Genomic DNA, 16,546 nt, shown 5'->3' on the forward strand with positions numbered 1-16,546 from the left:
AGTTAGCTCTAGTGTCAAGTTTTGTCTTGTTTATTGTGCTTCAAGAAAGAAGTTTTTGATTTTGTTTGTCTTGGAGTGAGCACCATTGTTTAATTTTAAATCCAATAATGTATATACGATCCTACAGCAAAATAGAAGAACATGTGTTGCAATGATATTTTGAAACTGTACTTAAATGATTTCTTTCTTTGTTTGCGATACATTTTGAGGTACTTTAAAGTCACCGAACATTGTAATTACAAAATATACACATTCATTACGTGGATAAGTGACACACTGACGTCGACAAATTGTGTAATTGGTTGTAGATTGAGTTTTTAATGCTATGTGGAATCACTCTCTAACCATTCTACTTGACTGGCACGTGGGCTTGCACAGAAAAGATTGTGAAACAGATCAAGTTGGAAAGAAGGGGAGAAAATACTTAAGTCAAATTCCTCAAGCGAGAGAAAGTACAATTTCACTGGCTGACTAATCTCAGTAATGAGGGAAAATCCCCCCCAGCACGCCAAACATTAATCTGCCTCTCAAGTAGAGTCCCATTAAATGAATGGGAACAAGTCTGACCTCTAGTGGTCACTTTATGCAAAGACTGAGCCATGGCAAATAAAGGGTAAAAACATGATGTCAATCAACATTTTCCGTGATGTCACAAAACAAAGTTGTTGTCAGTGTCGTGCAGCTAAAATGTCAGCCAAGCAATCAAAAATACGTGCGTGACGGCAGCGCTTTATGCAGACTTCTTACAAAATAAGCTTCTCTTTGTTTGCCTGGTTGGTCAGGCTCTCCAACAGAGACTTGTCATCCTTATCTGGAAGACATAGCAAGATTTGGTTGAGGATATACAGTTATTTCTTTACGTTAATCATGATGCTGTTCCCCTCCTTCCCTTCCTTCCTGAAAAACCTACCAAAGATCACAAGGCTGCAGGAGCACTTGGCCATCCCCGAAGAGTTCTCCAGCACTAGTGTGTATTCTCCACCATCTGTAGCTCCACAGGTGGGGATGACCAGGGTGCAAACTCCGTTAGCTGTGCTGTGCCAGAAGCGGGAGGAGTCAGAGATCTTCGATTCTCCTTTATACCAGCAGGCCTGCACAGGGGAAACAGCAACCTTTACATTACCTTTGCAGGAAGGGGAACTCAAACAACTTCAGTTCAATTATTATGTCCACCATGTTTGTATCTGTGTTTTTGTTTGTTGTGGGTTAGAGCAAGGAAAATGACTTTAATGAAGCGAGACCCTTGACTCATGCTTATTTTCAGGTAATGGAAAAACAGTATTTTTAATTCAAAGTCACTATACACGTACACAAACATGCTTAAAGGCAGTGTATTCAACAGTGAAAACATTCTTCTAAATGTGGACCTTAAAAGAAATGCATAGGGTGCATTAAGAGGTTATGAGCACTTCCTCATTTATCAGTGTGTTCATTTTCAGGTTGTTTTTGTCTTGTAAAGCCTTAAAATAAAGTTAACTTCCCTTATGGCCTTCATTACAGCCACGTCTGAGCTGTAGACTTCATACCTGTGGAGTTGGCAGGCCCTGATAGGCACAGCTCATCGTGCAGTCATGGCCTCTGCGAACAGCATGGTCTTTGAGAGGCAACAGGAAAGTTGGCTTCACTTGGCGTGCTGGTGAGGTATATTCTTTCAACCGCAAGCTGCTGATGCACTCTTTACAGAAAAGAAATAACACATTAACACATTTGTTTTCATCAGTGTTAAGATATTAAAATCAAATATCTGCCCTCTCACCCTTTTCCTTTGCAATGATGACAGGATCCTTTGAATCCAGTGGGTCGCTGTCCCCGATAGAGTTTCGTGCAATGACCCTGAAGTAGTACTTCCTCCCAGGAAGCAGTCCAGTGACTGTGTACTTGCTGCTGAAGACCCGCTCGGCCACAGTGAACCAGGAGGCAGTGCTGGTGTCTCGTTTGAGAATAATGTAATGTGCTCCATCATTGTTGTCGATTAAGTCAGGAGAGTGATCCCACTGCAGGGTCACCGTGCCCGGGACCTCCTCTAACAGACGCAGGGTTTTGGGGGGTCGAGGAAAGTCTGAGGAAAGGTGGAAGGAGGATTGAGAGCAGAATATGCAGCACTGATGAAGGAACATAGAAACAAACAAACTTTTTTCTCACCTGTAATCCTCACACTGACATCATAGTGAGCCTCTCCATAGTCATTCTTCAGGTGAACACGGTAGACACCAGAGTCAGATCGCTGAGACGAGGAAATAAGGAACTGGGAGTTGGTCTTGCTCTTGGTAATGACTTCTCTTCCTGTAGTGAGGATGCCATCTTTAAACCAGGTAATGACTGGAGGAGGTGACGCCTGTAAGGAATGAGGAAGGTGGTAAAAATGTGTGTGACATTGCTTAATACTTTGTGTGTGCGTCATCAGACTTACAGTGAAGCTGAGGTGCAGACAAAGTGTTGCTCCGGCGCGTACCACCATCTGGTTCTTCAGCTTTCCTTGGAGATCGAACCTGGGTGCCACTAAAAAGAAGGAAAAAAAAAACACAAAATATGAAAGGTAAAGAGTGGGGAGAACGGGGGAGAAATGAGACTCAGAAAACTGAGTGGAATTACCAGGTGGAGGCATTGCCAGGACGCCTTCCTGCAACTCAATGGTCTCCCCTAGCCCTCCTTCATTGACAGCTCGGATACGAAAGTGGTACTTCATCCGCTCCTGAAGTCCTCCAACGGTGAAGGCAGTGCCAGCTATCGGGATTTTAGTGGATTTCGTCCACTCTTTAGCATCTTCAGGACGCACCTCTAGGATGTAGCCTGAGGGTTGGTCTCCTTCCTCAGGAGGTGTCCACCGCAGAGAGATACAGGAGTTTGTGGAGTCAGTCACACACAGGTTCCTCACCAGGCCAGGAGCACCTACACAGTGGAGAGACAGACTTTATTTATTGATCAAATAATAAGGATACAGAGATGGAGGCGACTCACGTATCGGGTCTTTGGCGAGAACAGCATTAGAGATGGTGCTGGGAGAGCCGGCGCCAGCTCTGTTCACACTGGTGACTCTGAATTCATACTCTACATCATCCACCAGTCCATCCACCGTGAATTTTGTACCTGCACATAATAACTCAGATACTTCAGGATCAGGATGCAGACGCAAACAGAGAATGTATTGTTTCGATGCAAATCCCTCTAAGCCAGGGGTGTCAAACTCGTGTTAGTGCAGAAGCCACATACAACACTTTTTTTTTTATCAGCAGTAAAATAATAGCATAATAACCTATGCGTTCTTGCCCAGGGTGCATTCTGGGGCATGTACATATCTTCACAAAGACATGTGGCTTGTCTTCTGGGGTTGTCATTGAATTTGAGTTAATTACAGTTAGTCATTAGTAGTTATCCATCATGACACATGTGCATCACAACTTACAAAGGCACAACACATTTAGTCACAGGTATCTGGAACTGAAAAAAATATAGTATTAATCTTAACAAAATCACCCTGTGGGCCGGATAGGACCCTGGTGGGCCGGTTGTGGCCTGCAGACCGTATGTTTGACACCCATGCTCTAAGCTGTAGTCTGGCACAGTGCATCAAATGCTAGCATTGTACACTTTCCCTCCTTTAAATAAATAAAAATACCTGTTAGCAGCTCCTTATTGACCTGCAGCCACATATTGCTGCCTTTCTTCTTCCTTTCCAGAATGTAGCCTAGAACTGGGGCTCCTCCATCACAGGCTGGAGGAATCCAACTCACTGTCATGGTGATCTTTGTTACGTTAGACACTTGGGGCTGGGATGCTGTGCCTGGAGGCTCTGAGAATGTACAGAAGGTGAATGAAATGATCAGTTTATTGGCTGATTAGAATTACAAGGAGGTGAACAGAGATGGTAATTACGTCTCTAAAAATTCAATTTCTTTCACACTTTGATTTAAATGAAGTCTCACCTACAGGCTCTCCAGCGCGCACCTCTTCTGTCTCCAGAGGTTCGCTCATTCCCTCTGCATTGACAGCTCTGATGCGGTACTGGTACACCTGGCCCTCCTCCACTTTGTCATCACTGAAGACGGTGCTGCTGCTGTCAACCTCACCCGCCCTGGTCCAGGACTTCTTACCCGCCGCCCGCCGCTCGATCACAAAGCTGGTCAGCTGCTTCCCTCCATTATCCCGGGGGGCCTTCCACTTCATTTTGATACACTCTCCTGATAGCTCGGAGAACTCCACTTTCCCCTGAGGAGACTTTGGATGGTCTAGAGAATGAAGTGAAACACTGGCATTACAAAGCATTTCAGATTTGCATGAAACAAACGTGCTTTGGCTTTTGTTGTCACCCACCAATCACATTCAGATGCAGGTTAGCAACAGCGGTGCCACAGTCACTCTTCAGGCGGAGCATAATTGCACCACTGTCCTCTCGCACACATCTAGTAGAACATGAGAAAAAACACTGAGAAACGATCATATAATGTGACTTTTCTCCGAGTCTGTGGTAAAGTATGGACAACAGAGAAGCTCTGACAAAGACGTTTTCTTTAAATCAGTGAAAGGATTTTATGTAACTCTTACTTTTCATTTATTGAAAGTTGTTCAATGTATCATCCATTAAGTATAAGAACAGCCTGCATATTTTGTCAAGATCTGCTCCAAGATCACTGGAGTCAGACAGAGAGGTTACTGTTCCCTTTGAGGGAGGCAAGTTCAAAAGATATAAGAATAATATGGAAGTATCAGCACTCAAACTTCGTCTGAGTTTGTGCTGATGCCTTTAGGCTGCTGACATGTTCAGAATGGAACCCTTTGTTCCATCTGCTTTCAGTTTTCTAAAATCTGTCAGTAACCATCTTAAATGACTTCTTAATGATTGTGCAACATAAATAACAGATGTCTATACATTTATTTATTATATTTTATCATTTTTTTAATCTTAGTTATCTCATCTTACCATCCTTCATCGACCTCTGATGACTGAATTTGAATCAGAAATTGAGAGATGTGTACCTGTACTTTCATTTTATTGGTATAAAGTACTTATACCAAATAAATTGGTATACAAATAACAATTAATTTTTTTCGGACTCTGCTAACCCACCTGCTGAGCACTAGGGAGGTGCAGTCAGCTGTCCTCTCCACCTTGGTTCTTTCATCCTCCTGGACTTCAACCCCGTCTTTGTACCAGGTGACCTTGGGCAGCGGTTTCCCTTTGAAGGGAATCTTAATGGCAGCGGTCTGTCCAGCCTTAACGGTCACAGGCCGGGCGCCCAGCAGGTCCAACACGGACGCATCAATCTGTGGAGGGTCTATGAAACAGATCACATACAATCGGTTTGTTGGTGCAGTTCTGATACAACCAGACATCTGGCAACTCCTAGTGGTAAAAATACATTTACATAAAAATATTTGTGTTCCCTTTTCAAGTACTTGCCTCATTGGTGAATACACACTCACAGATAACATACAAGCACACAGGTACAGTATACTGACCTGCAATAGTGAGCACAGCCTCACTCTCAGCTCCCTTGGCTCTGAATGTATATTTGCCCTCATGAGAATGAGTCACACCAGAGAAGATTAGCTTGTGGACGGCTCCCTGTTTGACCACCTGAACCCCCTTCAGCTCTGAAATCTGCCAAAAAAAACAACTGCTTGTTATTATTCATCCATCCATTTCCCACCACTTTATCCTCCACAGGAGGGTTTGCATTGACAAAGATTCTCTGTATTCTATCTGAAAAACACATTCTTTTCTTCATTTTTATGTCAATACGAAGGTAAACAGACCACATGATAAGGTACACACAAATAAAGCAAATATCTGATCAGCCAGTCGCAGGGTAGCACTCAGAGACATGGTCAAGGTGACCTACTGAAGTTCAAACTGAGCATAACAATGAGAAAGAAAGAGGATTTCATTGACTGTGAATGTCTGGTCTGAGTATTTCAGAAACTGCTGATCTACTGGGATCTTCGTGCACAATCATCTCTAGAGATTTACAGAGACTGGTCTGAAAAAGAGAAAATGTCCAGTGAGCAGCAATTCTCCAGGCGAAAATCCATCGCTGATGCCAAAGACTATCTGTGATCGAACAACACGTTGTACCTTGATGGTAATGGGATACAATAGAAGGAGACCACACAGGGTGCCACTTTATTAGGAACACAGGACACATAATAAAGTGGCAGAAGTGGCACACAAAACAAGACAATATACAAGGCAGAGAATAGACTGACAGAATAAGATCAAGCTTGATATAATAAGGTGAACAGTTGTTTTAATGTTAGAAGACAGATGTTAGCGTATAGGTTACGGTCGACTTCTGTAGGAAGATAACGGACGGATTCCAGGTTTGTGTGATATAATCTCCTACCTCCACTCCATCCTTCAGCCACACTCCATCCACCTTCTCACCATCGAGTACAACGCACAGCTCAGCTGGAGAGCCTGTGGGACACTGAGTGTCTGACAAACCGCTCTTCACTGATGCAAAACGTTCTGGCAACACATGAGGACAAAACGTATTAGTCAGTGATTTTCCAATGGAACAGTTGGCTGACACGACTGAGATAACTGCAGGCAAATGGGGCGGATATGGTTACCATCCACGGTTAGAGTGGCACAAGTGACATATTTGTGAGTGTCGTTGTCCTGAGTGCAGACGGCGGAGTATTCTCCCCCGTCTGCCAGCTCGCAGTCCTCGATAATGACCTCTGCCCTCTTTCCCTCGTGCACGAAGATGTAGCGACGACTCGCTGGGATATCACAGCCATTCTTCAGCCAGCGGATGTGCACGTCCTTGGAGCTCATCTCACACTCGAGGTGGGCCATTCCTCTCTCCTGCACACGCACGTTCTTCAGGTTGCTGGTAAACGTGATGGGAATCCCTGAGCAAAGAGAATAGGAAATCAGAGAGTGCATAGAGGAAGGTTACAATAAACACATCCAATATTAGCTAACCAACATCATTATAAAACAAGAGCACGAGCAGTCTTTTTCATACACTTAATGTAGAATTTGACTTTAAAGTGCAAGATGGATAACTACTAATGACTAACTGTAATAAACTCAACTTCAATGACAACACCTTTGTCTCTGCAACCCCAGAGGACAAGCCACATGTCCTTGTGAAGATATGTACATGGGCAAGAACGCATCTTGTTAGACAGAGACATAATAAATGAGCCTGTTGTGAGGACGGATTTGGCTGGATTACTTTCAACTCAGCACTAGGAGGGAGGATTTATTATGCTTCCCATACATCTTCATTTGGAAGATAGAGGGAAGATGATGTTGTTTAGCACAGCTATGAAGGAACGCAGCCACTAATCTCAGGGGAGGCAGTAACTGCTCGTCTCCACTGAGTCTGAAGGGGAAGTCATTTCCTTCAAGAAATGCTAACACCTCTAAAACTGGGCGACATAGGCTTCTGGGGGAAAACAAAAGCCAAATATAGCACGAAAAGTTTCTTAATGATCATGAAATCTGACGGCTGCACATACGCTCAATGAAAAGTGGCACAGTCGCAGTGAGGTCTCCAATGCTGATGGTGTAGTCCCCAGTGTCGCTGACTTTAACGTCCTTGATCTTCAAGGTGTACGTCAGGCCATCTTCAGACAGGGACACCTCAAACTTCTCATCTCTTCTCACTTCCTTTCCCTTCACCTGGAGAAACATGAACATTTACACATTTACAGGAAACATTTCTACTCCTCCTGTAGTTTTTCCAATTTGACTTGGATGCAAACCTTCCAGATGAGCGGCGCGTCTGTCTTCTTAGAGAGACGGACCTCAAACACGGCAGTCTGGCGCTCTGTTACTTTCTTTGGCTTGAATTCAGATAGAAATTTCAGGGGTTCATCTAAAAGATGGACAACAGAGAGGAAAGACATTAAATATTAACCCTTAGTTAATGATAATACACAACTCCTTATATGGACATCCTTGTGGTGTGTGTTTATCGGTCACATATTCAGGCTTTAAAAATGTAGGTTGTTTTTCGTCTTCTTATGCGTTGGTGAGTCACAATGATGATTCATTTTATATCGCATTTCTAGTAGTGATATAAAGTAGTAATAATTATGCAGAAGTCACAAAAATAGATTTTTCTTTTCTTTTTGTTCAGCAAAACGAGCCAAGTGAACTTTGAACTGAGTCGTATTTCCAAATTTAATCCGATTTTAAACACTTTGAGTACTTTTTGCTCAGGTGTGTTTATATAGTTGGAGAAAATTGTTATTATTTTTTTCATCAGATTGCCTAGGATGTGCTGAAATAAAGGATTTATATGGCACATTTTTATAGCCTCTGTATATACTATATGTATTAACATAGTGATGGAAAAAAGCAGCCAAAATGCTCTGTGTTCTAAGACTTAAGGTGAAAAAGAAAGCTTTAAAGTCATATTTTGTTGTATTTGTGTCTGAGATGAAGTTAGACATGACAAATAAAAACAAACAAACCAGCTACACAGATACACAGGTCATTATGCTCTCCTGAAATATGTCCCTGTCTATTAGAGGCTGAGAAGTCGAGTAAGCCGCACGGCACAGGTGGCGAGAGATGCAAGTAACAAGAAAAAGTGTGTTTGAAAACAATGAAAGTGACTCTGAGAGGAAGTAAATGCTATTCGTGATGACGTTGTCTCTCGAGGTTACGTTCAGCGGGAAGGACTTGAGTCTCCTTCAGCACTTGCCTATGACTTTAAGCCTGGCTGACAGTCTTTTGTCTCCAACCTGCAGAGTGTAGGTTCCCATGTCACTGAGGCTCACACTAGAAATGCACAGCATGTGTTTGGTTCCCATCTGTTTCACCTCGTATTTCCCATGAGGGCGCTGGATCCGCAGCAGCTCTGTGCCCTGAATCATAAAGAAAACAGCTCGATGAGGGGGGAATGCTAAATGATAATTGGACTGTATTCATATAACACTAAAAATGCTTTACATCACAAGTCAAAGGCACATACACATTCATACAGTGCGTCTGTGCCACTCATTCATTTACAGCTTGATGACACTTTCATGTTCACTATCTTGTCCATAGACTGTGTATACAATTGGATTTAGTCCTGCCGCTCAAAAAGAGAAGTATAGGCACCAGGGGGCGACACTACTGGTTGTAAAAAGACTTCTGTTGGAATGGACATCTATGGGAAAATTAGACAACCTATAATTTGATATACATTTCCTGAGGAGCTCAGTTGGTAGCTTTGGTCCTTCTACAATAGAGCTAGAAAGAGTGGACATCAGTGTGACTGGTGAGGCTGGTATTGTCCAATAGGAATTTCAAAAACTGAACCACTAACCTTCTGACGAGTCTCTATTCCTCATGAACCCCAGCAACAAACTCTGACACACTCACATAACAAACGGGCAGAATGGCTTTACCAGAAACCACTGCATCCGGATGTTCGGATCCTTCAGTTCCAAGATGGTATCGAAGACGACGTTGATGTCAGCTTTGGCAGTGATGTCCTCCAGGGGCTTCAACACGCGCACAATCTGGAAACGACTGAACGCTTATTTGCAGATAAACAACCCACAAAAATGACATGACTGTCTGCAAAGCATTATCTAATCTTAACCTGAGCTGCATTGAGTTGTTATTATGCAACACACACTTTTCATTGTGTGTTATTCTATACTTTTTTTAATATATATGTATATATATATATATATATATATATATATATATATATATATACTATCCCAACTGTTTTATGCTCATGTGATCGTGTGCTATTTCTAAAATATAAACATGGTCTCTGTGTGACAGGCTCACCTCCACCTCCACTTTCTTCTTCATCTCCTTCAGCTTCTTCAGAATGCCTCTGAAGTCGGTGAAGCCGTACTCGGCACAGATCCTCTCGTAGTCCTTCTTGTCAGCTCCAGACAGGATCTTTAACATCTCCTCCTCTGTAGGTGGTTTCTTCTTCTCCTCTCTTTTCTCCACGCTGCTGCATAAGAAGCGAGATTACACACGTATATGTATGTGAGGCTTCTATATGTAAGCACATCTGAGAGTACACACACGTGTGTGTGCCGACAGCTCAAAAACCCTCTTGCTTCTGTCAAGTCTCAGTCTGTAGATATTTCTGGATGCATGCAAAGAAAGGTGGATGTGAAGGTGGACTGTAGAGTGCTCCATCACAATTTGACAGGATTTACTGAGGTGTCATGGTTAGTGTTAGACAAGTCACATGTTCCTACCGTTTCTTCAGCTTCTTTTTGAAGTCCATCGCTGGATCTGGAAACAGAGGAGAAAGTTTTACATGAGACGCTGGATAAACACAAAGTTAAACACAAAGTTAAATGACTCAACTCACTTTCTGTCACAACGAGGGAGACGGAGTATGTGGCCTCTCCGTGCTTGTTGGAAGCAATGCACTTGTAGACATCGGCATCCTCCTGTGCCAAGCTTTTGATCTGAAGTTGGGGGGAACAAAAATGAATCAAAATAGCTTCCTGCTTCTATAGGACCTGTCATATGTCCTATTGTCCGGGCTCTTTTAACACCAATGCAGTACTTACATTAAGCAAAGGGAGGCAGTGTCACACCACAAATATACAGTGAACTTTCAGCTCTATGACTTAAGAGTCATCTTTCACCAGAGAAACAGATGGCAAGGGGAGATGCATATGTCAGCACCCACAAGTTAATTGCTTTATAATGGCTGTTTAAGCGTCACTTAAGCTCCCGGCTGGTATAGAGGAAGTGTTAAATCCAATCCAAAGTGGTTATAGATAAAAGGATCACAGAGTTTTTTTTTTTTTTCCCCTTTCCATCCAATTTTCCTCATGATACATGATGAACTGTCCGAGGTAATCGAGGGGCTGCCTGTCTACTCTGCAAATATCTGCTGTGGTCACATTTACCTTCACAGCATCCGGAGAAAAACACCGAAATTCAAATGAGGACTGATTTATTAAAAGAAAAACATATTGGTATTCCAATCACACTCCAGTTTGGGGCAGAGGTGTACGTATGTAGAGATGTGAGGGATTCTCATTAAAATTTGACAGGTAGGTAAAAGAAGAAAAGAAAAAAAAACCTGCCGTCACTGAGGAGTTTCTACACGTTAGGAGTTACAGGGAACAGGCACTTTTCTGTCAGGTATTGAGGTTACTATTTATTTGCAATATTTTTGTGTGCCTCACTTCCAAATTATCTAATTGATTCATAGCACACAACACTATTAAAACATTAAAAGACCACTGTGTGGGATTTAGTGGCATCTAGGGGCAAAATTGTATATTTCAACCAACTGAATCCCATCACTCACGACATGGCAGACTCGGAATCATTTTCTATGATTTTCTACATTTTTTAGGTGAATACAAACAAATATTGTATCAATTATCTGTTGATAGGTGCTCTAAATGTTACACACTGGACCTTTAATGATAATCTTTTAATGCAAATAATAATAATAATAATCAATATACAACAATCAAGCGATGAACAATTAAAGTGTTGCCTTTGCAAGCTGCTAATTGCATTGTTATCAAACTGTGATTTCAATTCAAAATAAATATGATGTCATAAATGTTCAGCCCTCGCTTAAACGTGCGTCAACATGTCCGTGCTGCCTGCTCTGCTCTCCAAACAATCATGTGTCCCTGACCCAAGTCCAGCCAGCTTCTTCTGTGTCCAGCCTTCCAGTCTGGTCCAGAGATTTAGAACCTCAGCCTCAGTCCAGTCTACTCACCTCGTCTGTCAGAACCCAGCCTCCACTAAAGAAACACAATTCAAAGTGTTTCATAAATCTAAATGTTTTAACCTTTTAACCATAAAAGTGCCAGAAAATGTGAGTAACTTTGAATATTTGACTTACTATTTACAACAATTTAAAATGAAGAAAAACAAAAACTTTTAATTAGAAAAACACTCCAGATTTAGCATGTTTAAATTTGAAATTTGAACATATAAAACATTATATGTTTTATCACATTTGTTTGAGTCTTGTCTCAATATCCAAAAACAGGCCATAAAAATGGAAACTATGTACAGGCGTCTTTCCAACTCCATCCTCTGTGGTGACAAAGGTTTCTGATTTGCCGGCTTCCTGCAACAGCGTGAGTGAAATTACCCTAATGACCACACGTTGGCTTTGACTTCTCAGCTTCCAGACACCGTTGGAATTCTTCCGATAGCAAAAACCGTCACGTAATTACTTGATTGCAAAGTGCGCTAAGTGCAAACGCGTCATCTGCGATGCGCTCGGTGTTAAATTCATATTTAACACACAGTTTACATGACTGTAGCTGAAGCTGATCTGACAGATGCTCTTTGTAGAAATACAAAACCAAAACAATTAGGCTTGAAAGAGAAAAAGATTAAAATAGAAAGCAAATCTGACGAGGACGTGACAACGCGATCCTCCTTTTGTTTTTGAGTTTGTTTTCTAAAAGCAAAATGTGCCATTGAGGCCCTTCATGACGTGGAGAACACACAACGCCACTGTACGTACAGTAGTTATGTTGTCAAACCTTGAGTATATGCTGACTGCTGATGTTGTCGCACAAAGATTTGGCTGCAGCAGGCAGTGGGCGCCCAGCGGCTCGCTCCCACAGGACAGTGGGCTGAGGATTCCCAGTCACTTTGGCCTTGAACACGGCATCACCGCCTATGGATGACAAAGAGACAAATCTGATTAATGAAGACAAATGAATTAGGAAAACTTAACACGTCATGTCTCTGAATACCAAGTGTTTTTTTAGTCATAGTAGTGGAGCAATGAATTTTAAACGCACATCAGCTCAATTGCCTCTCAATCTTTTTTTCTTGCCTTTTCCTGTTTTCCCTCTTAGACCCAGTAAGTTTAAAGAGCAGCCAATGAATACTAATGCTATGGCTAATCTGCAGTGCTCTGCAAACTGTGACAGGCTCTCTTCTACAGACCTCTTAATCTATAATTCACAGGTAGAGCCAGGGTGAATAAGGTTTGTCTTCAATAGAAGTGGCAAAGGTTCTGTTCTGTGGAGGTTATAAGCATCACACCAACTCTATTGAAGTATCTTTGTGCTCTGTGTGTAACTTCACCGCCTTCACCCACAGAGACAAATTGTTACTTTAAGTTTAAACTTGTTTTGTAAACTTATCTTTGTCCCAGTGGAGATTGTGTCATCTGGAGTTTCCAGGCAAACTATGGGCCAGGATCTAAAATTAACTCACACGTTGTTCTCTTATTATAGAATCCCGAGGGCTCACAGTTGTTTGTAATTCAATGTGAAGAGAGATATTATTGGAGGCAAAGGGCTTTTTTTTCCCCCCTGAAATTTCAAGGCAACCGTGAGAAAAAAAAAACAAGCCGTTCACCTTACCCTCTTGGGCCGAGACGGGGCGCAGCTTTTCCTCGAAATCTGGGACAGACTCTCCCTCGGGGATCTGTGGGGATTTCTGTACCTGGCTGAAGGTCTCCCCCACAGCTGATGTCTTACGCTGAAATCCAGATTGCTCTGACGAAGTGTTGGGGACATGCACATCACACACACACACATGTTAATACACTAATATGGAAATGGGATATCATTTTGTAGCACTAAACCTACGTAAATTGTAAATAAAATAATGTCATTTATAGCTACTATTCTATGTTTATCAGTTACATGACTTTTGCTCACGGCAGGGATAATATTAAAGGTAATTTAGCCGAGGTAATTAGCAGAAATGGAACATTCTGTCCTGAAGTTTAAGTGAATAATCACTGTATATGGAATTGTTTCTGCAGCATTAGAATAAGTGCTCTATGTGTAGGCAAGAGACTTTATAGAGACCGCCATCTTGTGCCACCCAAAAATTTATCACATATTGAAGTGCAAACGCATTATGCTAATGAGGTTTAACAGCTCCTCCCACATAGCTGAGGAGAACAAAATAGAGAAGGAGAGAGATGTAAAAGTGGAGAGAATTGAAATGAAAGAGTGTTTCTATCTTTTCTGACACGCCTAGAAAAGGGAGGGATGAGTCCCAGTTTTACCATTAGATGTCAAATGTCTAATTATTATGTAATTTAAAGCTACTATTCAAACACAAGCAAAGCAGGTGCGGCACAGTGCATGGGAGATGGGGATTTTATGACCTTGATATGAGCTTAATGAATAAGTCACCTTCCATGTTCCTTGACAAGCCCTGGGACACTCTCCACAGCTTGGTGGAGCTTGTGGAGGAGGTGGAGACCTGCCTCATCTGCTGTTCCATCTGCTCCATTCTGCCCCCAGTGGCCTGGAGGAGCTCTGCTGCCATGATGTTAATGGTTAAAGGTGGTGTCAATTTGTTCCTGGATGTTTGCAGACACGAATAAAGTTATAAAGATGAATTAAAGCATCTATCTATCTATCTATCTATCTATCTATCTATCTATCTATCTATCTATCTATCTATCTATCTATCTATCTATCTCATTTGACACCTCAATCGTAGATGGCACAGTTGATTTCAACACCTTTTAGTTTTAGTAGATAAATATCCTCTCCATATGCACACAGCAACAGAGATAAATACTCTGTACAGTTCTCAGATAGCAAAAGATCTTGAGAGAAAAGCTGGATTTTACGCGTGTGTCAGTTTGTACAAGCGCTTGCGTGTGACAGACATGTCTGCACTCTGTGTGAGTGAGGTTAGGCGAGTGTTTTCAGTAACAAGCACCAAAAAAAAAGATCAGTTGCCTCATCCCGTGCCCTTTCCTCACTCTGCCCTTTCGTTGCTCTATTCACTTCCTTCCATCAGTGCATACAATCATCCTGTGACTTCACCAGACGACTCTCACAACGTTCCAATTAAAACAGGTAATCCACACACCTGCTGTGTAGGATAAAGTGTCTGTGCTCTCTCCGCTGAGGAACTGTTCTCGTCCTCTTTTACTTTTATAATTTCGATTTGCTCCCTCATGTGCAAGCTACCTTTCCTCTGTCTCTACATGTGGTGCGAGCTGAGGACATGTGCATCACTTCCCCATAATAAAAAAACATATTACCAGCGGCTGAGGGAAATTGATTGGACACATTATAACTGCACAATATAAGTACCAAGCGCCATCTAATTAAAAACATGCCACTTACTCATATTTTAATGCACAAGCTCACAGTGAGCACACCTATATTTATAATGCATATAGAAGTAACAATAAGACTGGTCTCTACATTAAATGTAAATGTAAATCCAATAATTAGTTCTGTGAATTCTGTCTTCTGCAGCAGTGGCAGGTCATGATGGTGAAGTTATTGCTGATGTAAACCAATTGATTGGTGGAGGAAACTATTTATAATGAACTGCTCTTATAAAATAAGGGATATAATATGCAATAATAAGGGTTTGGACGGCACAGCACACTGAGCAGGTTTTCATCTCACCTCTCCGCTCTGCTTCTACTTCTCTTAGAGCATCCAGCATGGAAAACTGCAACATACATTTTCCTCCCCCCCTTCTGCTTATATTATGCCACAAAATAAAACAGACACCGAGCTAAACAAACTTACCTCTCACAGCAAACACTCAACCGCAGCCCTGGTTTCTGACTCAGCAGCTCCCGGCGCAAATGTCTCCTCTTGTGATGTCCTTAATCCACACCCTGCTCTCCTCTCAGTGTGATTGCAGGAGCTCCATCTCCCCTGTTTTCTAGAGTCCTTATTGTAGGATGGGTTGAGGCTGGGGGCATTCAGCTTTAACACCTGCTGTGCTCTGTCTCTGGACAAATAAGGCTCTGATGTGTTCGGAGACCTTTGCCGGGCCAGTTCTGGGCTATAGACGAATAGATCTTGCTAATTTTTCCCAGAGGTCAGTAGTTTGAAGGTCCACCATGGGCCGTCTCTGGCTAGTGTTTTTGAATGTCAACATTCTTTGAAAAGCATGTGGTGATTGAGACTTTTGAGCAGGTTCTGACGTAGACGCTCATCTTCTTTTTCTGCATTTTGCATCAGAGGTCTGAGTGAGTCATTAAAAAAAGAACAACATTTTTTCCTGACCCCTTGCGTGCCCTTGCTCTTCCTGCCACAAGAAGGATCTTAATCTTATTATTTTGAACACATTTATAGCGTTAAAATGTATGAGCTTACTGCAGATTTTCCTTTAATCGTTCCATTATAAGAGCCATAGTATGTGTATTATGTGAAGGAGTGCCATCTAGTTCTTCTTGTGATGGTTTCATGTTAAACACAAAAATTAAAAAAATTTTCCACATTTTTTTCAATGATTTATTCTATTTTTCTATCTATAAAAATGGGACTTAAGCCACAATCATGTTTACAAACTTAAACAGCCTAGCAACACATCCAGTATTCTGTAAGCGTTTTTTTTTCTCCCTGTTATTCATTCGAGACAAATTTTGTAATTAACACTTTCACATTTTTGCAGAATCCACACTCTTCTCTCTGTGAATACGTCCTTCTCAGACACATTAACGCCCGGATGAAAATAATTTAAATTTTCCAAGTAACTTATCTAACAAGTAGATTTTTTTATCAATGAAATGTGCTCTGTGCTTTATCAATGGCCCGACACAAATAGTAAATAACACAGCGACTTTAACTGGAGAACTATAAATGACATTAATAAAAGACTAGGCAACTTCATATTAGTACA

The 16,546-nt window shown here is 41.8% G+C and overlaps 1 protein-coding gene across 1 annotated transcript; it reads right to left on the minus strand.

Moving 5' to 3' along the window:
• Positions 1–295: 295 nt before the first annotated feature.
• LOC122775559 (immunoglobulin superfamily member 22-like) lies at positions 296–15,538 on the minus strand. Its single transcript, XM_044035521.1, has 26 exons — positions 15,445–15,538; positions 14,077–14,246; positions 13,291–13,425; positions 12,457–12,593; positions 10,293–10,392; positions 10,177–10,213; positions 9,749–9,923; positions 9,355–9,468; positions 8,664–8,826; positions 7,717–7,829; positions 7,471–7,633; positions 6,571–6,855; positions 6,342–6,466; positions 5,458–5,599; positions 5,066–5,273; positions 4,312–4,400; positions 3,924–4,226; positions 3,617–3,790; positions 2,959–3,087; positions 2,593–2,889; positions 2,411–2,499; positions 2,143–2,335; positions 1,757–2,059; positions 1,527–1,675; positions 911–1,091; positions 296–811 (listed from the first exon to the last, which is right to left on the minus strand). Exons 2-26 carry the CDS (start codon positions 14,210–14,212, stop codon positions 744–746), a joined length of 4,008 nt encoding a protein of 1,335 aa, XP_043891456.1. The 5' UTR covers positions 14,213–14,246; positions 15,445–15,538; the 3' UTR covers positions 296–743.
• Between the last annotated feature and the right edge of the window lie 1,008 nt (positions 15,539–16,546).

Source organism: Solea senegalensis, linkage group LG10, assembly GCF_019176455.1.
Source record: "Solea senegalensis isolate Sse05_10M linkage group LG10, IFAPA_SoseM_1, whole genome shotgun sequence".
Lineage (NCBI taxonomy): Eukaryota > Metazoa > Chordata > Actinopteri > Pleuronectiformes > Soleidae > Solea > Solea senegalensis.

Excerpts from the sequence above, each read along its gene's own strand:
- LOC122775559 (XM_044035521.1), bottom strand. The coding sequence starts at position 14,212 with ATGGCAGCAGAGCTCCTCCAGGCCACTGGGGGCAGAATGGAGCAGATG. Across the intron at positions 4,227-4,311 it reads CCTGCATCTGAATGTGATTG|ACCATCCAAAGTCTCCTCAG; the intron begins GTGGGTGACAAC and ends TTCATTCTCTAG. Across the intron at positions 1,092-1,526 it reads AGGGCCTGCCAACTCCACAG|GCCTGCTGGTATAAAGGAGA; the intron begins GTATGAAGTCTA and ends TCCCCTGTGCAG.